This window comes from Adelges cooleyi, unplaced genomic scaffold, assembly GCF_023614345.1.
Source record: "Adelges cooleyi isolate 19-005CV unplaced genomic scaffold, UGA_ACOO_1.1 ACOO_flye_CR_arks_rails_tigmint_CR_PRNA_574, whole genome shotgun sequence".
Classification (NCBI taxonomy): Eukaryota; Metazoa; Arthropoda; class Insecta; order Hemiptera; family Adelgidae; genus Adelges; species Adelges cooleyi.
Genome location: NW_026096268.1, coordinates 5,151,414 through 5,179,330, shown reverse-complemented (window position 1 = coordinate 5,179,330; position 27,917 = coordinate 5,151,414). Strand labels below are relative to the sequence as shown.

Sequence of the window (27,917 nt, the reverse complement as noted above, 5' to 3'; positions counted from 1 at the left end):
TAATAATAACTTCTTTAATTTAAATGATATTAAAACATTTCTCAATCTTAATCCGTTATCTATTCTTCGAAAAATTGCAGACATTTCCTTCCTTTCAAAATTATTAAATAACAACATTACCTATTCCCCAGAACTCACTTCTAGAACCTATTTCCTTCGGCCTTCCACATAACTCAATACAAATTATAGTTTCGAAAATGTCCTTCTTTCCATATTAAAACCCATCGAGCAAATTATGGTCAAAATAACCACCCTGAGATGATTCTGATTTCTGAGGTTGGATAATGCGTCTGGATTGGTATTTTTTTCATCACTAATAGCATCTTTATACGATCAGTTAACCAGTTGGTACTTGGCGATTATGTTAAAATTTCATTTTAGTTCGGTATTAATTTTATTACATGTGAAAAATATCTTTCAAGATGTACATTGTACATCTACTGTGGTGATATTTTAATTATCTTCCTACTGCAGTACTTAGCCAATATGCTGTTTTTAATAATAAGTAATACAAATATTAATGATTTATCGAATTCGACGCCCGGTGGTTTCGGCACCGTATAGAATAAACAGGGTACCTGATATTAGTCATGACACTTGGTACTTTGGACATTTTCCGGCTTTTTCGATTCCGCATTCAATTCCCTTAATTAATTGAGTGTTCCTAATCTTCATTAATTTTATATACTCTTAAAGTATGTTTATCTGTTATCACCATGCAATATATTTTCGTTCTATTAAGAGATAATCCGAAACGTCCCTCCCCCAATCTGGAAAAAATGCAAGTAAACATAAGAATAACCACTTTTCTAACTAACGAATTATTTGATAACGTTTTTGACAAAGTTTGATTTATCATATTTGCGTTACATGATTGTCCCACCTTACCTGGTGATTACTAGGTGGACGCCCTTGCAACCATCTAAATTATAATTATTCCGTCCAACTCCAACCAATACAACATACAATTAGTAAAAGACGTCAGACTTTAGGAAATAATCGCATAGATGTGGGTTTAATAGCTTATTGCTGTCCTAGTTCAATGAACCGCTAGTGCCGACGCGTCAGCTATATACAACCTACAATACTGACAAGTGACATCATCAGGCAATGGCCCACGGTGTGACCTCAAAGCTCACAAGGTTCAAACATAGACCTTGTCTAAACCGTCGAGTGCGACTTCGTCGAACGTAACTATGTATTGTTTGAATTTTTCTAAAGCTGTACAACCGTCTATGTCGAACGTCGATGTCCGTCGTTCGCAGCCAACGTTTATCGTCGTGGGTAAGGGCTTAGGCCTTAGGGCGCAGCGTCCAACCGTCGAGGACGTTCGGCCACTAGTCGCCGGTCGAGCGCTGCCGTCGTGGCCGGTTCAGTGAATGAAGTATCCACAGTCGCGGCCGTGCACGAGCAAAAAATAATAGTAACAACTAATAATACAGTGGCCATAGCCCATAACGGCGGCGAACGCTTTGGCGTACGTCCACCACGCACACACATACAAACACATAATAATATACTCCATAATAATAAATAATAAAACGTGTACCTATGTAACTGCAGGCGGCGGCGGCAGTGGTGGAGGCGCCCACCCCGTTTGGTGCACAATAGCTACCGCCGCCAATAACCGTACATACGCGCGCGCGCGCTACAGCCACAAAAAGACACACGCGCAGAGTACTCGGAACGCGCGCCAGACGACACGGACACCACCGCGGCAGTTTTCGTTACGTTCCATTCGCGTACCACACGCCGCAGCCTTATCGTTGGTATCACGCGACCCACGTGCGTTTTCTTGTTTTTTTTTAAAAAATTTTTATCAATAATTTACAGTTGTTTTATGATATCATTATTTTTATTATTATTATAAAAAAACACCATAGCCACACCGACTTGCAAAACAGTATTACTCTATTAAACATGTTGGTAAGTACCGAAGGTAAAACCGATTAATAATATTATGTATACATTATAACCGGATATCATTTCCGGTCCCAGTCGCGTAATTTGCACGCCATAAATTTAAAAGGGTGAATGGAAAACAAAATTGCGCCCTTTTTTATTTCGGAGGTGGTGCATTCTAGAACACGGCGGTGTCTGCGCGCGCAAGACACCACTAAAATTGCGTCATAGTCTGTTGGCTTCGACGTCTACGGTGGCGGCGTGGCTGGTACCCCATTCGTTTGGCGCGAGACGCCGTTACCGGGCGACGGCCGTGGCGGCGCAAGACGCAACGCGATTGCTGCCAAAAAATAGTATAAAAAATATCGAGAACACGCCGTCCACAAGCCACCGGTAGACCGGCCTTTTTATGTACACCGAACACGCCGTCGTCAACGGTCCGATGAATGAATGTAAATAAAAACAGTACCGCATAGGCACATGACTCATTTTTTTTACTCAATGCGTTAATTATCGTCATTACTCGTTTTCCTGGTACTATATAATACATATCATGACCAACACTAGGTACGATGCCAGGCACACTATTGGTTTCACCAAATGTTTATGTTAGCAACAAATAACAAAATCAGTCGGTGTACCAACTCTTAAGCAATTATTACTATACACATTTTTAAGTATAATTTAGAATGTATAATACTGATGTTTCTTTTCGACCATGTGTTGTTACTTCCTGTATTAGTGAAGAGAATGCTATTTTTTTTTACACACAAATGATTAAATTGTTATGGGTCAAAATAACATCACTTATTTTAAATACAAACAACAGCTGCAACACCGTCTAAAAACCAGTACGCAGAGTGAAATTCGTCTAAGACGATAATTATGCTAAGACCAATAATAACCAAAAAAATTACGCGTTTTTAAAATGAAAAGTCTTTAGATAGCGCAAAGTTGTTTTTTACAAATAACTCTGTATATATGACTATTAAGAGAGTTATATAACTTATAACTTATAACTGCTTTCGAATCTTATAAATTTTAATATTCGAAAGCAAAAAAAATTTTATATATTTGTCCCCTTAATACGCAAAAGCTTTATGTTATATCAATAAGAATTTACACGCTAGTTTATCTATATCCCCTAGTGTATATTATCTACATTAAAGTGTACAAATATAATAAAATGCTTTTGATTATTAATACCTTTGAGTGTGGTATAAAGTACCAACCAATCTAATAAATTACGCATCAATGTCACAAAACCCATACGTTGATTTGGAATACTATAACATATAATTTTAGCCTTTAGGCATTAAATCAACCGTGTAAGTCATATTTTTTAAACTTCTATTAAAAAATCATCAATGCTCCAATAACGCTCTTTGACGCATACCTTACTTATTTCCTCTTTATCATACTGCTCATTTAAGACCACAACTCCCTTCTTCGAGTAGGAGGGTTGCCCACATAATATTACCAGGGCCTGGACACTTCTGTAATGTCACGGAATCAACCCGCCATGTTTTCGGAGGACAAATACTGTTCATACATGTATATATGAGAAATACACACTTATATATTTATATAAATACACTGATTTGTCCTCCGAGAGTATGGCAGACTGATTTCGAGAGCGGCATAAGCTGCCCGTGTAATTTGTTATCAGTGTTAATTCTGATGGTTGCATTCTGTGATATTACAGTATATTTAACAATGCACATGTTTTTTTTATTATAAGACGTAGTAAAAATGACATTTAGCTATTATTAGTCACTGACAATAAGCCGGGTCCACACTGCCGCGCAAAATGTTCGCAACGTTTGTCAATTACATGGGTTTTTATGCACGTGGATGTGGTGTTGTACGTTCCCACGAACATTTCGTTAGTGTTTCTTGAAAACCACCTACATAATTATATGCAGCTCATTTTCTTACTCTCAAAAAAACAAGTATTGATTACCAAAGTAATGTATTATTACTGTAGTAAGTTGATTAGTAATATGAGTACACATTCACCATGGAACCTTCTTCCTTGACTTGAGAATAAAGCAAAACAAATAAATTGTATTTTAAGTGTACTTTATAGACGATTTTATTTTTTTTATTAAAATTGATTATAACAAAATAATTAAAATAGTAATTACTTATGTATATGTGTTGTGTACTTAACCAATTTTCTGTAATTAATTTTAGTTATTTAAGTATAAATTTCAGGATGGGAGGTGTAAAGTGCGAAATAGTAATGCGTGCAGATAAAAATAACTACGCGCATTACTCTACCGCACTCCACCTCCCGTCTTAAATTTTAACCTTTAAAGTAATTATCCTTAACTGGTTATCGACCAGTCACATTATTCTTATCAAATTTTTCTTAAATAAAATTGCTATCTTGAATTTAAAAAAAAAAAATTTAATAAAAACAATTTAAATTGAGAGAAATAAACACTGTAGTGATTATAGCACAAATATGTTGTTTTACTAAATATTATTATTATACATAATATTTTTAAAAAAATCTTAAAAATATTCAATAGAACAAAATATATTTAATTTGTCAAAATATCCTTGTGGGGTATTTTGTATATAGACAATATATCATATTATAAAGCATGAATATGTCTTATGACACTCGAATTACTCCTAATCTTAACTGGACGTTCTACACGATTCAAATGCTTTTTCTTATTGAGAATCGAGTGAATAAATCAATAAAAAGAAAAAATAATGTTTTAATCTTTTGATTAAATTTGACAGATTTTGATCTTACTGAAAAGTGTTTCGCAAATTTTGAACTCCAGCCATAAGATATATGTAATCATGTCAAAATACTCACCATGTCTACATATTTGTTTTAAATTATTTATTAAAAATTTTTTATTTCAAAACTGCCAAAAAAATAATAGGAATGATTTATCAAATGTTGAAAAAACCTGTTAAATCACATATTTTGCTTTTTTTATGAAATTACAATGTATCAGATTTAAAAACTAAAATAACCTTGAGATTTTTCTTCGATTATTGAAAGGATAGATTTTTTTTAACTTTTGAAGGTTCTTAACCAATGTAAGTACCAACCCAACTCTGTACCAAAGCGTAAAATCCGAGTAACTTTTTAAACGCAGATGTCATAATGAGATTTAAATAAAATAATTTGTTTTGATAATATAAACATCCAAGATTGAAAAATATGACTTATGATGGAGAGCAAATAGAATATTGTAAACAGTGAAATGTTAAAAAGAAACTTGGCCATTATTTATACACTTGTAAAAAAAAAATTTTAAGTTTAAACAATCTTAATGTTTTAGATACCTAACACTCTCTACCTTATTGTGTCACTGGGTTAATCTTAATAATTAAATGGATTTAACGATTTGACACATTTATTAAAATATATTATTTTTATACACATAAATTGTAGTATTGCTGCATTGATTATGCCTGTAATTTACTTTTTTTTACACATAGTACAACTTTTTCTTGAAACTAAGTATTCAAATTTGAATTAATACTTAATTATACAAATGTTTAACAAAAGCACAGGTTCGGATAATGTTCCAAGCAAAATTCATTTTTACCTTCTTAACTAAAGAAAACATTTTTCTAAACTAAATTTGTTTTTATGGATTTATCAATCATTAAATATATAAACTAGTTTAGGTATCTTGTTCAGTTCTTCTAGAACACGTTTCCATGCGAATCTGTGTATACTGAACCCCACTTTGGTAATTTCTTACTGCTGTGTTGGATTGTTACTATTACGTATTTCCAGATTTGCATAGAAACGTTTGATTGTGATAAAAAAACATTCAGATTTAAAAATTAATGTGGCCCAAATTTGCTTACTTCTTCTTTACTGATATTTTGACTGTACTGACTTACACTATACTGGTTAGATTGTACTTGGTTTGAACTGTACTCGGTTTGGAATATGATGGGTTAAAATGTGCTGGTTTAGACTGTACTAGTTTTTAACTTCGACGCGGAGCTGAGAAAATATTGGTTTTACAATGATGCTTTTTAATCTTTTTGTCTGGGCCTATGATACATTTAAACTGCTAAACCGATTTCTTTATAATATAGGAAGTCTATGGATCAGAAGTTGTACCCAAAAGATACTTTGTGCGACCATACATATTATGCAATTTTTTTTTATCCCCCCCCCCCCAAACATGACTAAATTACGCCACTGCCGAGAAAAAATTCAAAATAAGGGTAATAGGTAAACTAGAGCTGACTGGTTGAAACTACTATTCTTTATACAACAGAGACAAACAGAGCTGCACCAAAAAATTTTTTTTTTTTTTTGTAGACTTGTGTAATTCTTCTCGAGTCAATTTTATTTTCATTGTTTTTTAAATGCGTTTACATTCGGTTAAATACTGTATACTTTATATTTCTCAATATATATAAACCGGGTGATTCTCCTTTTTGTTTATGTTATGGGCGTACCTTGGCTTTTGTGGTTCTCCCCAAAGGGGGTTCCCTACGACCACGGACCGACTAGTAGCGCTAGGCGCTATTTGCGGGCCGGGGAAGGTATGTCGCAAGAGAAGTGGTCCCATAGAAGGCCACTTAACGTTCGGCTCAACGTCACTTTAGTCGCCTTTTACGACAGGTGTGACGTCCTTGGAAGAATTCTTTCTCCCCTGTCCACAGGGATATTTGTTTATGTTATATCAAAATATTAGATAATATTAAAATGTTTATCTTTTAGTATTTCTTAGAGCTTTGTCAACTTTTGAAACTCAAATGGTAACGTACCCTACTATAAACCCAAAATTCGTGAAATCCTCTCTTCAGTCCCCCCTCATAAGAGGCGAAGTCTTAGGGCTTGGAGCTAAAATTTGTATTAAAGATAGGTCTACTCTCTGAAGAATATTAGACACTGATTGATATACAAAGGGGAAATGGTATTTGCAAAATTAACCTTTAGTGTTTACAAAATTATAGTGAGTCAAGACAAAAAAAAAACACTAATGTAAAACTAATATCTTCCAAGGTCTGCGTTATAGCTAACACAAGTGTAATTGTATAGGTTATATGCTATACATATACAGGTTTTATAAAAGTATAGTATTAAACAAACATTTTTTATTTAAAGTAATTGTATAATACATTAGCATCTTCTTATAATTTAAAACGTTTAAATGTACAAATTGTCAATCGTCTTGGTTTTAAATTATGTTTATATTTTTTATGCTAACACTTGACAGTTGACCTTATAAAGTTACCATTTACATAATGTTGATTATATGGGTTTTTCTATGAATGTCTACACACAAACACTTTAATTAAATTTCCCTAACGACCAATAATCTCATTTTTTATTCGCTCATTCCTTTCCTAGTGATCGGGCAGATATTGTATAGGGTAATGCTATGATTTTGTTTATACATTATGTATACAAATTTTAGATTTGTCGATTTTTTTTTTCTATCTAGATTGATCTTTTTTCATTCGTATACATTATATGGTTAGTCGAATTTATTTTAGTCGATTGCGATTGCCACATAATGAATGATCGATTCAGGAGTTTTCTAATGGAACGATCAGTATTTTAATTAGTTAGGTTAGTTAATCAGATTAGGTATCGCATTCATTACTGCCGCGCAAGTTGGTATGCAATGAAGTTCACAAACACGCCAAAAACATAATGTAGGATATTATAACGGGGCATAAGTATTAGAAACAGCAACCACCGATCAATTAATTCTATAGTAGGGATAGGCTACAGTGACTAGTCGTCTGACTAGAAATTAGTGGGGATGTGTGGTTGAGATAATCAGGACGAAATGGCCTACGACTGTCGAGACCAACAGTAACATACTGAGTCGTTGTGGACTTCCTTCACCGTGGACTCTTATTATAGTGTCATATCTTTCAACGATTTTGCGTTCGTGACGATCAACGTATACTTCAGGTAACTATTCTTATATAATATATTCTATCTAATCTATAAAAACCACTACAATACGAATCGATTTTTTTTTATCTGTGTCTTGAACTGAGAACTCCTTCATAATACTCTTTCTGATGCATAATTATATTAATTGTTAATATTAGTTGTGAAATTGAGTTTTGTATTTGTAGGTATAAGTATCAGAATTGTTGGTGATATCTGACAGGCCCGGATTAGGGGGAGGGAAGGGTACTGTGGCTCAGGCCCCATAAGATCGAACTGCAAAAAAATAAATTATAAGAACTCATTTTTGAAAGTCAGATTTCTGAACTTAGCATCAGTATTAATATTAAGTACCGCGACAGCCGACAAGGAAGAAAAATTAAAAAAGAAAAGTGCCCTGATTGCACTTATAAGTAATAAATACTTGTATAAACGGCATGGATCATTTTCTGGTCTCGACTTACAACGTTGTCATAGATCAATTTTGTTCGTAATTACCTCGCATAGAAAACAAATATAAAACAACTGCTAATCAGGATAACGTAAATTGTTTGACGATATTATCATCTAAAAATGGCATTATAAGTACAATAAACTGTAATAAGTGATAACATACTCCAAACATTTGCAAGAAAAAAAAGAGTATCGAGGAGTATCTAAGTAGTAAAAATAATGCACGTATGTAATTGTCTTTAATAAAAAAGATATATTGTTTCGTTTAAAGTTGTTTACCAAAAAGTGATACCTATTTTTTTAAAAATATTTTTATATGTAAAACCGCACCCAATTTCCTGCTGGACTTCTTTAAGATCTGTTGTCTAATCATGCATAAAAAATTTAATGTATTTTTTTATACTTATATTTTAAGTACTGATTACAAACACATGCATAAAATGACATATTTTTACATTTGAAAGATTTCAAATAGCGCGTTTAGATTTTAAATTTATTGTAATTTATGTATCACATTATAATATAGTATAGCTGATTATGTATTTTTTTATAAAAGTTATCGTTTTAATTAACTTTTTGTTATTTGTAAACGTTTAATTGGCATTAAGTAGGTAAGCTAATTTGATTAACTAGGTTTATTATATTTAGCAACCACCTTTCACCCCTAAAATTGGCATACGCCAACCCGGTCACAAGGTCAGGTTAAAATGGGTTTTACAAATAACATAATCTAAAATTTTGTTTTAAATTTATATTTGGGTACTTACTTGCATGCATATTTTATACATTGTTCTATTATTCTACATGAGTATGTTTTGAGCATTTGTTTTTTAAGTTTCTGGTACCCTGATTTTTTTTTACTGACTGATTTACTTTTTAAACTTATTTATTTTTCTCCATTTACAACCTGCAGAATTTTTGGCATTATGTCGGACGAATGTATGAATGTCGATCGTATATGGTAAGAGTGCGGCCGGTTCTCACTCGGTTAGGATGAGAACTACTTTCTTTATACATCATAACGACTTATAATAATTTAATATACACTAATCGCTCATTTGTTTAATCACATATTTATGCTCAGAAACCCCTGGGTAATGTATAATGAACAGGGTTTCCGTATTGTTGCTTCTGAGATCTGGTTTGTTTGAATCTTTGGCCTCGATTTTTCGTTCCCTTTGAGCCTCCGGATATAAAGATCCGGCACTGTCTGCATCCACCTATTTGTTTTTGTATTTATATTATTTTTATTTGGTAAACTGCGCTTTAGTTACGACTGACGTAATAATTTGGGTTTTTCTACCAAATCCAGTTTTCGTAACATTAACATGTATGCTAATAGGAAGTACTTACCTACTATATCAGCATATTAATATCTGAAAAACATATTTTTAAGTATTAAAAACGAAAACAAAATAGCTTATAGTTTAAAATATCCACTGTAGGTTTATTTTATTTTAATTTATAGTTATAATATGAAACTTTGTAGTATTGTCCGATGTTGGTTAACAAATTACAAACAGATGAATCTAGTATTATAAAAAAATGTAATTTAATATCCGTACAATTTGAGTATCTTTAAATAACAACTTTATTTTAATGAAGCCCATCAATTAAAATTGTTATGTCTACAATGATTAAACAACAAGTACTTATGAATAATTATTTATTTATATTTTGCGTGTACATAATGTATTGTATGTAATTAAAAAAAATTATTATTATTATAGATATATTTTTGTATACAGTATTCGTGGATATCTCGTTCTGCATTTGGGAGATTAAAAAAATAGGTACACACTGTATAGTAATATCATGATATTTCGTTATTGATAAACAAAAACGGCCAACAAAATAAATTGTTTTATTTATTATTAGATTTAAAATCGTTATGTTAATTACACGACGACATTACTGGATCGTCGCATAGGCAAAACGAGAGAGGCTTAGGATGAGCTTAGTCTCCTAAACAATTTCAATAGGCCCTAATAACTGTAGTTTTATGTACAGTTAATTACTATTTTTAATTCTAGCATTGGTAAAGTATTGCAGTATGGGGACGCAATTATTTTTAGTCCTACATAGTCCTAATAAAAATAGTTTAGTATTTCAGCTTTTCAACAGTAAATATATAATAATCATAGAATGCGCATTAATATAGACGTCATTAGTTTAACATGAGTATTTTCTCTTGACAAAAAATTACTTATAAATTTTAATCTGTGTACTAAAATAAGTGGTCTATGAAAACGTTATTATACAATTATGAAATGTATATTTAATAATACGCGTTCGTTTTAAATTAATTTTAGACAAATTTACTATTGTATAGTATGTAGTAAATTGTAAAATATTTTGTATTATTATGCAGTAAATTTGACCTCTTATTTATAATTATTATTATTGGAAAGCGACATAATGTAGTTATCCTTTGGTCGATTCCACGTGCGACACTAGAATTAACTAGCTGTATTATATATGTATGGCATAATTTTAAATTAGTATTATATCTTATTTGTTGTGCTCTTCTTCATCATAATTTAACGGTAAACATAGTATCATACGTTAACTATTGTTAGTAAAATGAATTATACATTATTACAGCTAGGTGTGTCATCAAACTTGAAAATCATAATCCATTGCCAAGTACGTTTATTGTTCATGTTTGTGTTCCCAAGTCATTCAAATAGACAATGGCAAAACGGGTCAATTACATCTATGTCAAAATACTTTACTGCAACACGGTTTAAAGATTTATATGTACAATTTGTACATACTTAACTATAATGTTTCATGAAGCCCCTTCCCCTGTGATTTCATAATTCTATTAAGTGTCATTCGTTAGTAAGTTGTTACCGAAATATTGATAATTTACAAAACCAATTCTGTGCTATCAAGTATTGAGTACCGTTTGGCATTTAATCGTTTCTCGCTTTCGAAATTGGTTTTAAGATCTTAGAAGTATTTCAGAGCTTACACTTTTAGTTAAACAACATCGGAAGATGTGATGGTATTGGTAGGATTCTCGTCTTGTGTCCGATTGTTAGTAGTCGGTTATGTTTTCAATAAGATTTTGAATACATTTATGATCATTTTTTATTGGGTTAAAATGATTGAAACTACAAAACACTGATTGTTTATGTCGACTTGCATTCACTCCATTGGTATAATTATAGTAATAACTTCTGTGCCAATTGAAGAATATTCACAATTCTTAATTTTTCTTACATAGTTGTTAACAACTAATTACTGATACACAAATGAATAATTCAATTATTTTGAAGGATTTAATAGACAATATTGATACTAATAAAAATGGTTAATTTTTATTGGATTTTTTTCCGTCTCTGTATTAACTTTTTAACCATAACATAAATGTCTTTGATTATGTCTTTGAGTCATGGATACGTTCATGTCACGGTAATTGTCACGATACAATTAAAAATGATTATTATGAAACAATACAATACAATATTATGATATTATTAGCCGTACCTACACATTTGGTTGTACTTTAAATTGATTTGCATTGGGCAAAAAAATACAACACCACACACACGACTGAATGAAATCGATATAATAGAACGAGCAAACGAGTCGAGTAATATTTAGGTTACTTGGTTACATTTCCGCAACAGTCTTCGTAACGCAAATTTTGGATTGACCCCTCGTTAAAACCATATCCATGATAATTTATACGAGGAGGTATAACTTTTGGTGTACCTACTTGTAGTTTATTATTTCCATTTAAATATGCAGTTAAACACATTTCAATTTGATTTGGTGGCTTTAGATGTTGTAATACTATCATGGAAAAATTAAATGGCAAATTATCGACGACGATTTAGAGATTATGGGGGAAAAAAGATAGAGATAGAGAAATTATTGACGACGATAGGACGTTGTTTTACAAAACTAAACGGCGAACGGCCGAGCGAAAAACACCTGCGTCGCTGTATAAACATTTACGACCTTGACCTCCAATGGATTTTGCAGGCTGCAGCGTCTGTATGCTCTCCTCTCATCTCTTTGACTCCCCTAAGGGGAAAACAAATATTAAAAACGAAAATAGAATAATCCCTAACGACGCAATACAATATATAAACAAAATATGTAGTTTTTTAACCAACTTGACTGCGACGCATTTTTTTTTTTTTAACTTCAATTGCCTGCAATGAGATCCCATTTGGAATCGGTGCCATGAGATCCAATATCGGATCTCGCGTTTTAAAAAGCTAGGTAAACTTTATTTAGATGCTATTGATATAAACGTGTTAAATATTAGAATCAAACAACAACAAAATAAACCTTATCATTTTTTCGATGTTTATATCAAAATGTCATGTCATGGCATGGAAGTAAAAGTTCGTGAGATCACAAACAGAGTCTTATAACAGTCAAGTTGTTAACGTTATTCTATTTTTGCAACCCTTCACTATTGTGTTTTCATGTTTTTAAAAATAAACTAAATGTTACTTTCTTTTTTGACTCATTTAGGACCATCAAATTTTCCAAAGTGGTATTCTTAACGTAATTTCCTACCCGGGAACATGTTGGCGACTCCACTGCACTATAAAAAGTCACACTACCGCCTTACCCACTGGGCTAAGTCTTGCCCCCCTCGAGAAAAAATGTATACAATACATGCTTTAAAATAATGTAACCAATTATTAGCCAAAGTGATGTTTGAATATGGATTAGTTAGAAAGTTGACATTTTAATTTAACTTTAAGCAAAATGGGGAAGCAGCTGAAATTCAAAAGAAGCTTAGCCCTTCCTTTTTTAGGCCCGTGATAATTCAGTAAAAAAAAATATCATGTCTTAATATCATTTGAAACTAAATAATTATAAACTATTATAACTAGATCAACGTACACTTAATTTTATTATGCATAAATTACTTGCTATTTTTTTTTTATTTATTTATTTATTAGGTATTTATTTATACCTGCGTGATAAGAAGTAATTAATTTGATATTATAATTATAATACTGTTCAGGTCAAATTCGTTTGTACTGCTGTCCTAAAATGTATGCGATAAGTTTTTATTAGCTACAGTTCCTCGTATTTCTTTACGTGGGGTGGCCTACATGATTCTAATAGTTTATTACTATTATTAGTTGTATAATTGTGAACTAGACTTAAATTGTGTACACCTATATTTTTATTTTAGTACAATGATTTTATAGATTTTAGATTTCTATATTATGTTATATTTTGATTTTAGAATTTATAAAGTTCAACTTTAACTAAGCTGAAATTGCAGATTACGTTCGTTTGCTTGCCAATTCCATTTATTTTGAAAGTGGACTTCGGCTGACGTACTCTTTTTGACCCACTGACAGTATTTCGAAAATATTTGTCTGGTTTTTTTTTCTGACGGCCAATCACGGACTGCCGAGAGAAAAGAGGCACTTTTTTCCCCCGAGGCTGCTTCGTTTATTTGCTCTGTACTGTGTACAACTAATAATTGACTCTTGTTTGATGTTCTCTTTACCTGCCCCTACGGCAAGTTATCTTAGGCACAGAAATGAGGTTATTCGACCTGTTTGCTATTATTACCTTATTAGCTATCCGTCAAAATTAAAAATTAAAAACAGTAAGATAGTAGGTAAGAGACGTCGAGGCGGTGACTACCTTGTAGGTAGTAGTATAATATTTAAAAGTAAAAAAATGCTACAGTAAAAACCTATGTACTTAAAACAGTTTACATTATTGTAAAAACGTTTAATACAAACATTCAATTATTTGCTATCCTGTACAAATTTGATTTCATCAAATAAACTACCTATAAATAAAGACATTTCTCATGATACTACGTCCTAAAACGTATACATTATTTTGACGTGTTGATTTAATTTTAAAAATATAACAATATGCCATATCACATAATATATTGCATGCAAATATTAAACATTTGCAAAGTACATATTATTTGCTAGTCTATGTAATAACTCGATAAACCGGCTATAAAACTCATAGTTGGACCTTTTGTAAATAGTTACACATCAAACACATAATTTGTGTCTGACTAAATTTTAGGCTACATATAAACTCCTACACGACTTACCTTTTTACCTGACCAAACGGATAAAAAAAAGAAAATCGTAAATTGGCGAACAAAATTGTTATCGACCGTATTTGATATGTACCTAACAAATCAACCAAGTATTTTTCGTATCGTTATCATACGGTGAAATAACCGACTCTTATCGCATGTCCACAAACTTTCATGTAGTTGATGGTTTTTTGCTAAACATTAGTGAATTGGTTCGATTGTGAATGTTTATTTTTTTAGAACTTTATAATTATCATAGTAAAATTTGTGACTTATTCCCTTTTTTGAATACCTGATAACTTTTAAAACTCAAATAATTAAAATTTTAACTTTTATTTATTAAGTTTAGATATCACAACAGTCAACATCGGTTATATGCGATCGATGTTCTATGTAGGAGACAACACTGTTTTTAGTAGGAGTTAACATTGTCCGTGTAGGAGTTCATCATCCTTCAAATTTTGTATAAGTATACAAATTTTTTTTATGACACGAATTTAAATTTTAACACATTTCTACTTTAAATAAATTTAAAACGTAATCAACTATTATCAACAAAAATATATTTGCATGATAAATTGAAATTGATCCAGTCATGTAAATGTCTGGCATCATTAAACAACATATTTCTATATCTAAAAACGATAATTCACTCAAAAACGATATTTGGTTAATAAAAACAAAATATGACAACAGCAATCATACAATATCTATTAATTTGTTAGCAATAATTGTATTATGTTAAGTTAACAGTTTTTCGTAATTTAAAAAAATTGTAGCATATGTGGTCAAATATGGTTTTTATTGGAGATTGTCTTGTAAACGAACATGACGTGACAAATCTACATAACTAAGGAATGTGGGGAGTTTTCATTATCATGTACTCTGCGTAGTAATTAAAATTATTTTATGGAAATTAGAAACTTATTAACATACCCATATCACCCATGAAGTTTACTTTTCGAGTAGAGAAACCAGTAAAAATGTCTTAACTTCCTTTAATTTTTCAATATTAGAACAGTGGGGTGTTAAGAACACCCCTTGATATATATTTAAAGATCAAAGTCATCAGTTTTACAAAAAACTGATTAATACTTTGTTATCACCTATACAACAAATAATTTATCAATTGTCATATTAATTAACTGCAACCTGAATAATACATAAATACATTTTCCGAATGAAATAAAAGTTTATTAATGTGCTCTATAATAGAAATGTATAATTTACTTATTAATTTTGGTTTCTATTACATCATAACTTTTAAAGATATAAAAGTTATACATTTTTATTTAAATGCAATAATATTTAGTACCTAATGGTAAAATGGGGTGGGGAAAATTCCATTATGGATAATTTTGTACTGCAAATAGCTTGGACCTGGCAATCTCTTGATTAAATGACCTAGTTACGTCTATGACAAAGACAGTAAACCATTTATAAAGGCTATACAAACAATTCAGTTTAATTAAAACACGTAATTTTTAATTAGCGCGCATTTATTTATAAGTACTAAATCATATTTGTTTTGGAATAAAGAAATGGGTTTCCGATTGCATATAATTTTATATTGTTATTACGGTTCTGAAAATTGTTTTTCAATTGTATAAGGTATATAGTAATAATATAATATAGTCCGGTTGGTGATATCCGGTCGGTCTCAACGCTAAAGACAGTACTATACTATGTTTATTTAGGTTTATACATTTTTCAGATGTGTTCGAAATATTTTCAAACGCACCCAAAGAACAAAATATTGCCGTTATGGCGTAAATATGTTTGATTATAAAACCAAAACTAACTAAAGCTAAATGAAAAAAAAAAAATAATAAACACATACGCTGTATAAACGGTTAAAATTTAACAGAAAATTATATCGAAAAGAACCGGATTTAAGGGGATTGCATGCCGTCAGTTTTTAAGGAGTTTTGTATAGGCAACATTTAAGAAAAAATAGGTTTTAATAAATTTCGACCATGTCAATTAATTTTCCGATTAATTTGTATAAGATTCAACGTGTTATTTTTAGTTAAAATAATTTTTTCTATGAGTAAATGCCTTTTTGGTTTATTTTAGACCAAAAAGACAGACATCATTTCGACTACGAGATTTGAGTTCTTCTTTGGCCAATTTACTATGTTATGTAGAAAGCCGATTTTCATTTAAAAATTTCAGTTTCTTGTAATTAAATAAATTAAAATTGTAATTTTTTAATATTAAAACCCAATTTTTTTACATAAAAAAAGCAAAATATCAAATATCTGTGTCTTACATAACCTAGTAAAGTTGCCAAAGAACTCGTATATCTTAACAGAATTGAAATCAGACCACCAACGTAGTCGAAATTTTGTCTGGCTTTTTGGTCTAAAACGTAAAAAAAAAAAGACTGCATGCAAAATGTAAAATGTATGTACTATTCGTAAATAATTTTACGATAATAATAAGTTTTAACTATAATTTCTTGGAGTAATTTGAATAAAAATTAAAAACATTGCACAATATGTAATAAATTTAATTGCTTTTAATAACGCTTCAATGCACCAATACACGGTTAAGTTTCGTGAAAAATGTATAAGAATTTCTATATTTAGATACTATTGTTTATTTCTCTTTGGTGTATATAGGCTGTATATGTATATATTCATTTTAACAATGCTTTGTAAATAGTTATCGGTTATCATTGATCAAATGTAATCATTTCCGACAAAAGCGGCACTCTTTGAAGTTAATTTGTCCTTCAAAAACGTCTCCATTGGTGGTGGTGGTTCACTAAACTCTGCCTCAGCGTATTAATGGCCGACGACCGCGACGGGTCGGCTAATCTAATAAGGACACAGACTTGTTAATGAATGTCTGGTTTAAACCACAAAATACATGTCCATGATCGATATTGTTATAAGAAGTGAAAAGCCAAACTAATTTGTTGGGGTCATAAGTTTCTTTTATTTTTAATGTTTTAATAAAAAAAAGTGCAATTTAAGTAACAGGAGCTGGGGTGAAATTAGTACCCACAAAATTGTTTGCGTTTCCTACCATAAGTAGTGCGGAAATGAGATTTATTTTTCAGTCCTTCATTTAGCTGTGAGCCGTGAACATATTTGTATTATAGTATCGAGAGAGATAAACTAATTACACGCACTAAAATTCCTAACTGACATTTTTGTTTTCAATTTAGATAATACTGTTTATAAACAAATAGCAACTACCGAAAAAAAATAAACATAAAATAAAATTGCAAACAAATATTTTGAATGTCTAAATGTTAGCATGTATAACATTCTTTTTTTATTTATGGTATCCTTTTTTAGTTTTAACTAACTTACTTACTGATTTATTAGTTAGTAATTACTTGTAAAAAATGAATGATACATTAGTACATACATAGTATTATAATCGAATAATGAAAACTAATTTTAATAATAATAATTTTTGGCCTAGATACAAATTAAGGTACCTACTGTAATTAAGTGACGTTCGGTACCTAATTATAAAGATGTTTTTTCTAACACTCTAGAGTCTAAATACCAGTCTAAAATTTAGTAATTGAGTAATTTGTGTAAACAATTATTTACACTCGGCACTTAAGTGATAAACAGTCAACCGTAAAATCTGAAAAAAGCTTAATTCATCGTTCTGGAATTAGCTGACAGTAGACAATGTAATAAATAAAAAATAAACATTAAACTGGATAGCTCGGTATGTTACAAATGGTGTGCGTTTGTGTAAATGTGACATGTGTACACATCATGTACAAATGACCTCGGCACCTGAGTTTACTACGCCGAAAAATTACATTTCATAGTCTATTCAATACCACCGACTGACTAGAAACGTGCTAGAGTCTCTTTCAATCTATCACCCGTACCTTTAGGAACAATACCTGTACAATACAAACGGAAAATTCGTATTATACTTACCGACTACACTACAGTTGTTAGCTCTATTCAGTAAAAGTTTACCACGCGAAGTACAATAAATAATATATGCTCTCAACTTTCTTGTCTCTTGCATTAAGAACTTGTTTTGTTACTCCAGTAAAAGACAATAAAAGATAAAATATTTTTGGATTATAAAATATGTACATAGAATATTATACTTTCGATTTTTTTACTTTTTCCCAAAATATATGTTATTGTGTAAAACTTTACCAGTGCGAATTCGTTCCGATAAAATATATTGTAGTATTTTGTTTTTGCTTGTTCGATGTTCTATAATACTTTATATACTATAACCATTTTCCCATAAACTTATATACTTAGGATTTATTAATTTATTTAAATATTTGTGTTGACGAAAAAGTACCATACCACCAATGATATAGATGAAAAATACGAGCTAAAAATAATGTTTACAATAAATTAAACCTCCGGACTTTTTAAATAATAGTAATTTTATTTAGAAAAAATTAAGGGTGAAACTTAACATTAACAAATGCAACGACTAAATGAATGTAGTGCACATCGGCATTTTGATTTGAAGATTTACTGTTGAAGGCTTACAGTTAACATACTTGAACTGGTTATGGTCTAATCTTTTGTTCATTTAAATTTATGTACCAATAGTTTAAACAAATTTTAATATGTTATGCAAACATATATATATATATTTAGTAGACTTATAAGATATTTTACATTTGATGTAACTTACCAACCTAAATTTTCCGTAACTCGTATTTAAATTTTAAGTTATTGTTGTATTTGGATAAATAAATTGAATTACACGTCTTATTTGACATTTATTTCAACAAGAATATTAAATTAGAAAAAAATATATACCTAAAATTTAAAAAATAATTGTAGCTTGCTATACACTTCAGCTAATATAAAATCATTTAATTTACAGCAAGACGAAGAAACGAACTCTGATGTCATGGACTTGGATGAGATTTTGGGCACTTTTGGTTTGGGCAAATACCAGGTGTCCATCTGTCTATTGATGGGTTTTGTACTCATGTACTCAAACATATCGCCACTTAGCTATGCCATAACAGCCAGCGATCTCAAATATAGGTGAATACAGTTACTATTATTAGAAATTTTTGCCAGAATTGTTTTTTAGTTTAAAGCTTAAAATATAGAACAAAATGAAATGAGCAGTTAGCGTATGAGAGATGGTAATAAGTTATTTTCTTTAGTTAGATGTAAAATTGTATGTTCATCAAATTTATTGTTTGAATGAATAGTTTAAGAGTTTGAGTATTTTAATTAATTCGATGATAGTTAAAAGTAATCTTTTAATTATCTATTAAAATTAATTTTACTGAACTATTACGATTTTACTTATTATGTTTTCTATTTAACTCTATTAAATTGTTTACTGATAACATTGTGTTTTGTTTAAATTGATTAAAGAACTATTATAAGTATGAAACTAATAACTTATAATTGAAGGGGTCAGTGGATAAAGGTGTTAACTGACATTTTTTAAATTGTTCAGGAACGCTACTTTCGTAACTAAATATTAAAATGCTATGGAACTTTTTTGATAATCATTATATGTTATAACTATGTAACCACGAATCAAAACCTTACTCGACTGATATAATGTTTTTATTACACCACTACACTTTTAATCATGCAGTAAAATGCATTTTCAAAAAAAATGTCAGTTAATACCTTTTATCCACTGACCTTCAATTTGATTAATGTTTGTTGAAATTATAAAGTAAAATCGCTAAGTCTAATAATTGTGATTCGTATATATTTACATGGATTATAGATTATTAACACACACGTGATTAATTTATTCCACGATTAAGTCATTCAAATGAATTAGAAAATAATAAGGTATGAATACATGATATGTACTATTTATTGACATTTCCGCGTAGGAACAAATTAAAATAAGTTAACCTAACTTTTAGTCTTTTTATTCGTTATTTTAAAAATCTTCATTTCTAATTCCTATAGTTGTGCGTTTGTAACAGTCTGGTAACTTATACATAATTTTCCAAATTACAAATTTCCTTACCGTTTATGCACTATAATTGATAATATAGAAATGTGATTTAAATTTGTTTATAAATATTTGTATTGTTATCATCGAATAAAACGAAATACGAATTATTCTCTAATCAAATGGTAAACTCTTATAGATTAAATTTTTTATAACATAGAATAATAATTTTCAGACTTTTTGCAACATGATTGATTACTTAAACAATTTAGTTGTTTGCTCTTGAAGAACGATTTTCGATAGCCCGTTTCGAAGAAATAAGACGAAGTTTTTAATTAAATGCCCTTGAATAAATTATTCTTATTTCAATAGCTTAATTATTTATGTTGGTGAATCAAAAGTTACATAATCAGAACGTTTGTGTAAAATGAGTAAAATATATTTCATTAATTTATCTTATGTATACTTTAGTGTATTTACAATAAAATCATCTAATAAAAATCGTATCATTATAATATACTGTTATTGATTTCCAGATTATTTTTGTAATGAAACCAAGATGTTGTTTAATGGTTTATTTTATTTTTAATTTATTATTGGCACATCTATAATGAAAACTGAAAATAGTATACTATATTTGATTTTTAATTAATTTAAATTCAATAATGAACGATCATAGAATAAAAAATAAAAAATTATAGAAGTAGAATATAAATTGTTATAATCGTCACATATATTATTTCAAAAAAGTATATTTTTTTTAGTGAAATCTTTTTTTTTCTTTTTATCCTTAACCAAAATCAATAATTAAGGTACCATTTTAAAGATTAATTTCCCACTATTATCAATTTACAATTGCGAAGTATAATACCAGAAGTCTGTTATTGTTTTGTTTATCTCATCTGCGGCGACGACAGCAACGTCAGCGGCAGTTCTGATGTATATAGTTTTATTATTATTAACGTTGTTGTTCGTATGCGAAATATTCGCACGGGCCCTCTTGTAATAACTATACAGTGTATTTCTATATAACACTTAAATTTTCCTTTTAATTAGCGAACAGCTATTGTGTACAAATTACATTATAAATCATTATTCATACGGAGGTAATGTTTAAAACTTAGTTATGTTCAAACATACACAGTACACACTTTTGTCTGTAAAATTAAATAAATCTTCGAATCGTTACATATCGGCTTTTAACTCGATATTTAATTGGCGGACAAGGTTAACAAATACACAAACGGCAAACCGTTTTGACATAATGTATATATATATATTATAATGTACAGAATGCTATTGACGTTTGCCAACTTAGATTCACAAAACTACATTAATTTATTGTTGCTTTTAATTTTTATTAAATTAGAATTAAATTTATATTTGCTATATTAAAGCTGATGTTTTAAAAATTAAATATCTGAGGCAGTAATGAACTAAAATAAAAATGATTTTTCTTCCTTGATTCTTAAAATAAAAAATTTTTATAAACATTTTGTAGCGCGTTTTTTTCTTTACGTTACTATCTAAGACATACTTTTCTATGCGTGTCAATAACACCTCATATATCACCTCATTTAAGATTTTTTATGATAGTACAAGTACAATAATAGTTAATTTTTAAAAAAATGAATTTATAATTTAAACAGGTATGTATAAAGCAATATTCTGATTAGACCTATAAATATAGGCACCCTAGTTCAGATACCTAGTTACGGTTAGAAATCAATTCAGCACTCCAACCGCAGGATACTTGTAATAGTCAATTCAAAGTTAAGAATCAACTAGTTTAAATTTCTTTAAACGTCAGATGAACGCACCTTATTGTAGTTTGCATTACTCATAATAGTAATATTTATATCTGTAGAAAAAAAGTAGTACTCATTATTTAAAAGGTAGATTTAACTCAAGTTTAATCTAACTGACGTGAATGGTGAATGCTGCAGTTAATATAAAACGTCAGGCACGTTAAATAGGCAATATCAGTGCATTCGTGTATGTGAATATTTCTAACACTTGTAATTCTTTCGAGAAGATTAATTGAGTACTTATCTATGTAATGTTTGTGTTTATTGATTTTTTACATTATATTGTTGAATCGTGCTTGATGTAGACGAAACTTTCAATAAGATGCACTAATTAATAACACATCACCATTTATTAAAATTGAATATAAAGATCAAATCGTTTTCTTCTTCCTTTTATTTTTGGAGTATTAAGTATTATTACTTTTTTCTGGAAGCATAAAATATCGAATAAACTTTTTGTCATAGTGTACATTACTTTTAAATAAAACTTGATATGTTATATATATATATATATATATATATTTGTAAATCAATGTAATAAGATTTTTTTTTATTATAATCGTCTACACACAATCGCAACTGATAAACTAACATACCGACACACCACATTTGAAAAAAAAAATAGTCAAATCACAGGTTAAGAATGGTACCCTAAAAGAACCTTAAAAGAAAAATCATAAACTTACAAATTGTTATTTTACGGTTGACATTAGAATTGAAATAAAATCAAGGACGTTGAACCTGATAATATTAGTCTACTAGCTTTATTGTTTGTTTCACCTTTGCGTTTTGTATTCGATACAAGTACCTATACACAACACCGTTAAGTATATTTTGTTTCAATAAAGGTGTGCCATCCCCGAGTGCGATGGGGATAACCCAACTTATCGACCGGAATGGTTGCGATCGGCAGTGCCGTTCAACGGAGAATCGGAAGAGCCTTACAAGTGTCGCAGATACCACTTGGTTAGGCCAAACGACAACGACACCGACCCAGCATATTTAGTGAATGGCACGTGTCGACCGGACGCTTTCGATCCAAGTTCAGTGGACCTATGGTGCGACCATTGGGTTTTCGATGACAACGAAAAGACAATTGTGAATGACGTAAGTCAATCCCAGCGGTACTAAGTATGAAATCTACCAATAGTGCTATGTACCAGTGGTACTATTGTCTATTTTATTTCGAAAGAGTTAATACGTTGTACTAAAACAAATCGAAATTTGTTTAGTTATTCTTGTTCCATTACATTTTCCCCAACTCTGTTTATGGTTTAGGCGGAGGAATTGGTTAACAAATGAGGCAAATGCTAATGCACATACATTTTGTTGTCTAGGCATAGCCCACAACAAATTATTATGTTATATTTTATTTTATAGTACAATAAAATCGTATGATCAAAAGGTAAATATTTTTAATGAAAACGATTAAAAATTGTTACATCATTTTTAGCTAAAATTGTATTATTTACATTTGACCCGATTGTTTATACAATTATCCCGACTGACCTACTTGGTACTATATTAGATATCTTATCGGTGTTACCGATGATTTTTTTAATGACATTTTATAAAATATTAATTTTCCATGTATTAGTTTAACATTATGTGCGAAGAAAACAAATGGAAACTGACTATGGTGGGAACAATCAATAGTATCGGACAATTCATTGGAATCCCCTTGGCAGGTTTCATTTCGGACAAGTCAGTATTTAGTGTTTAACTCTTCTTACAATTCGCTTAGTATGACTTGACGATTGCATTTTTTTTTTCAGGTACGGCCGTAAATTCATTTTGATTATCGGGTCTGTGTCATCGGCAGTACTTGGAACTGCCAGATCGTTTACTACGGATTATTTTTCGTTCATCTTGTTCGAGCTTTTCGATTCCATTGCTTCTAGCGGTGTTTATGCGGCTACTTTTGTGCTTGGTTAGTAGTTTTTATGAATGAGGCGTGTAATTACCCGAATTTTAACAACAATTTTTTTAAAAGAGGGGTAGCGACTAACACCCTTGGGACTTATTTCGTGTGTGCCACCGATTATTATTATAACTATGCTTTAGGTCTGGAATTAGTCAGTCCCAAAGCACGGGTTACTGTCAGTACTCTCATGGGATGTTTTTATCCAATGGGCGCAGTACTGATGGGTTTCGTGGCTTACATGGTGCTCGATTGGAGGATAATGCTCAGGATTCTTTACCTTCCCGGTTTGCTCATTCTAAGCTACACGTGGTAAGCTGTTTCTAAAAAAAAAGTTCACATCACATCACCGTATTAACGCCGCACTTTAGGTACGTTCCGGAATCTATGCGATGGCTCCAGACGCAAAACCGTATAGAAGAGATGGCCAACATCTTAGCGAAAATTGCCAAGTCAAATGGCAAAACGATGCCGGTCAGCGTAAAGGAAGCACTGCTCAACGACCCCAAATCCAATAATAACCAAGTGAGAATTTCATGTAAATATTTATATGAGAGCCACCCAAGTCATTTTTCATAGTCCTCAACTCACTATTATTTAGTAGGATTTTTTTCTGAAACTCCTTTCTCAAAAGCATTTGTTCGTTTTCAGGATGAAAATGTTAAACTGTCCTGTAGCACGTTAATGAAAAAAATATTCAGTTCCAAAGAAATATTTTTGAGGCTGATTAATTGTTCATTTTGTTGGTAAGCGATGTATTCCGTCGAAGAACATATTTCATATATTTACATTATGGCTAACTATTCTGTTTACTATTTCTTAGGACCACCATAACATTAGTATACTATGGACTTTCGCTGACATCCATAGAGTTGTCCGGAAATAAATACTTAAACTTCATGTTGGTGAATGCTATCGAAGTGCCAGCTTTTTTGACGTCCTGGTACTTTATGGAACGTTTTCCCCGGAGGAATACTCAAGCATTCTCGTTCCTGTTCAGTGGTCTAGGCTGTATCTTGGTCAACATTACATCTGACAGTACGATTGTTTTGTATTGAATTTTAATCATCAACAAAACAGACAGACATTCCCATGTTTTTAAGAAATTGTCTTTGGATTGAACATAGTTTAATAAAAAGGTTACAAAGCTTTTTTTGTTTTAATTATAGGTCATTTGTGGTTAAAGTTACTACTGTTCTTGAGTAGTAAATATGCGATTACCATGGCTTTCAACACTATGTACGTGTTCACAGCAGAGATGTTCCCCACCGAATTGCGTATGTCTTTGTTCGGTATCACTTCTATGTTTGGCCGTTTCGGTTCCATGATAGCGCCACAAATGTCATTATTGGTAGGTAGTGACATTATAGAATAGTATTACCTTTCGATCAAATAGTGTTGATTTTGCTTTTTTAAATGTTCATTTTTAACAATGCTGTGAAAGTTCATTCAAATTAGGAACTAGTGTATGTCCACCTTACAAAAAAATTAAGTAGTTCAGCTTATAATTTTTTTATATAATGTGATCTCAATTTTCCACAAATTATTATGTTTCTAAATTCTATCCACCTCCCAAACTAGTTTTTTTTTACAGCAACTTTTGAAACTGGAATGGTAACGTATTTATTTTTTCAACTTTTTAAACTAAGAATATTCTACTAACAATTTTGACTGGTCGATAACCTGTTTTGGATAACTATTTTTGAAGTTTTTTGTTTTGGGCAGGAGAAAAGGTGCAGTGTAGTATTATTTTTATTTACGCGCACTTCCTATCCCGTCCTAACTTTTAAAATAATTATCCAAAACTGGTTATCAACCAGTCAACATTTTTAGTGAAATATTACTAATTTAAAAAGTTAAAAAAATATGTACGTAACCATTTATGTTTCAAAAGTTGCTATCAAAAAAACTAGTTTGGGAGGGGGACAGAAACATAATAATTTCTGGAAAATTTAGTTAACATTATATAAAAACATTATGAAAAAAAAAATTGAATTATTAATTAAATCCAGTAAAATATTGAGTGGCGTGATAAAAGAATCACTCTGTATATGATTTAAGTCTAAAATTTAAATGCAAAACTAGTTACAGTCTGTTATTTTATTTATAAGTTTATAGATATAATAAATTTTGGCTTTATATGTGTACAAAATAACAATATATTTTTTAAACGACTAATTGACCTTAATTTCCCATATGGTACCTACGCCTAAAATCAAAAATACAGAAAAGTTTATATTTTATTTGGAGAGTGGGAGGGGGAAATGAATCATAGATTATTTTTGTTTTATTTTACCCATACATAGCTATTGTGTTAAAAAAAATTTAAGATATTTTATTTATGTTTGTAAAATTTTAACAAATAGTGTTTCACATTTCATAAAATTCCAGTTAAATTCCTTTTTTACAAAAAATGAATTCTCCAGAACTCTGGCAAAGTTAATTGAATGAGTTCCTATGAACACATTTCTGATAAAGGATGATTTTAAATATCTTATTACTACAACGTATTAGACATTTTCTGTACAACTATGATATATTTTTTAAAATATACAATATCTAGAAATGTGTTCTTTTTGCTCGATTTTCATCAAAACCATTAGTTTTTTAACCAATAAATGTGAAACATGTTAACAATTTGCTTTATACATTTTCCAGTCCACTTATTTTGGTAGCTGGGTACCGATTATGTTGTTTGGCATAATATCATTCATAGCGGGTGCTCTAGCATTCCTCTTCCCAGAAACTAAGGATCAGAAACTACCGGACACAGTGAAACAAGCTGAACTCGTCGGAGAAGTCTAAACGCATGAATACTCATGACACGTATGACCTATATATATATATATATGTATACTGTATACATATACATGTACTTTGTATATATTTATAGTACACGTATCCAGCTGTAGATCTAATTGTCTGATCCAAATACACAAAGAATGCGGTTCATGTACACGAATACAACAATTGGATAATGTGCCTTAACACAGTGTATTTATTATTTAAAAAGAAAAACTGAATTCCAAACTTTATGTAATATGTATGCAGTGAACACAAGTTTTTATTTGTAGATTATTTTTTGACCTCAAAAATACTAACCGAAAGTTTAAACTTAAAATGAAAACAATAAAAATACAACATACACACCCAAGTACTCAAGATTATTGAGTCATACCCTTGTTAGTATAGGCATACTTTTTATCATATATTTAATGTTTATTTAAACTTAAAATATGTACCCTAGTATAGTGATGTTAATCTTATAATTATATGCATATACACACACAAAACCGGTATGTATAATATCGTACCTTTTATTTTTTGAGAAAAAACCAATTCCATTTTGTCATCCGTTTTCTTTGGGTGTCTCTATTTCGTATTAATATTTCTGTGATATTTAAACGTGTAATGATTACGCGAATTTAATATTAATCTATGTACGTTAATTATATCAATTTACAGTCTAAATTGTAATTTCGGTGCTAAAGTCATACTTTACACTGTAACAACATGTTATTATTAAAGCAATATTGTGCTATTTTTTTTATGTATGATTACATTAACTGTTATTTACTTATATTAATCTGTTTAATGTTAATATGATTGGAGTATTTTTACTTGTTAGAATATTTAAAAAAGACATTATTATTTGTGAATAAATTAAATGATTATTATACCTACTAAACATTTTGTCAATTTTTGTCAACATTAATTTATGATTAAACATTTGTTGTGATAATGAAACTTTAACGTAAAATTATTATAAGATGACCCTTAAGCTTAAGATTATAAATAGTTTTATAATGGTACTTTGTTAAAATGTTTGTTCTTATTCCCAATGTATTATTGTAATATTTAGTTAATTATAGTTATAATTTATTTTAATAGAATCACTGTGTTAATTTTTTGATACCTTACGTTTTTCCAATTATAAAATTACTATAATATGATCTTTTCCGATGAAAACAT

The 27,917-nt window shown here is 30.2% G+C and overlaps 1 protein-coding gene across 2 annotated transcripts; it reads left to right on the top strand.

The window, feature by feature from the left end:
* Positions 1–1,698: 1,698 nt before the first annotated feature.
* LOC126843205 (solute carrier family 22 member 21-like) lies at positions 1,699–27,706 on the top strand. 2 transcript variants are annotated; one of them, XM_050580578.1, is made up of 12 exons: positions 1,699–1,926; positions 19,164–19,330; positions 22,873–23,131; positions 23,622–23,728; positions 23,800–23,954; positions 24,089–24,257; positions 24,317–24,470; positions 24,597–24,691; positions 24,769–24,983; positions 25,115–25,296; positions 26,604–26,771; positions 26,839–27,706. In XM_050580578.1, the coding sequence occupies exons 1-11, from the start codon at positions 1,921–1,923 to the stop codon at positions 26,748–26,750; spliced, it is 1,656 nt and encodes a 551-aa protein (XP_050436535.1). In that variant the 5' UTR covers positions 1,699–1,920; the 3' UTR covers positions 26,751–26,771; positions 26,839–27,706. The 2 variants fall into 2 exon arrangements, with proteins under 2 accessions (XP_050436535.1, XP_050436536.1); XM_050580579.1 differs by lacking the exon at positions 1,699–1,926 and adding an exon at positions 7,690–7,828.
* The last annotated feature ends 211 nt before the right edge of the window (positions 27,707–27,917 follow it).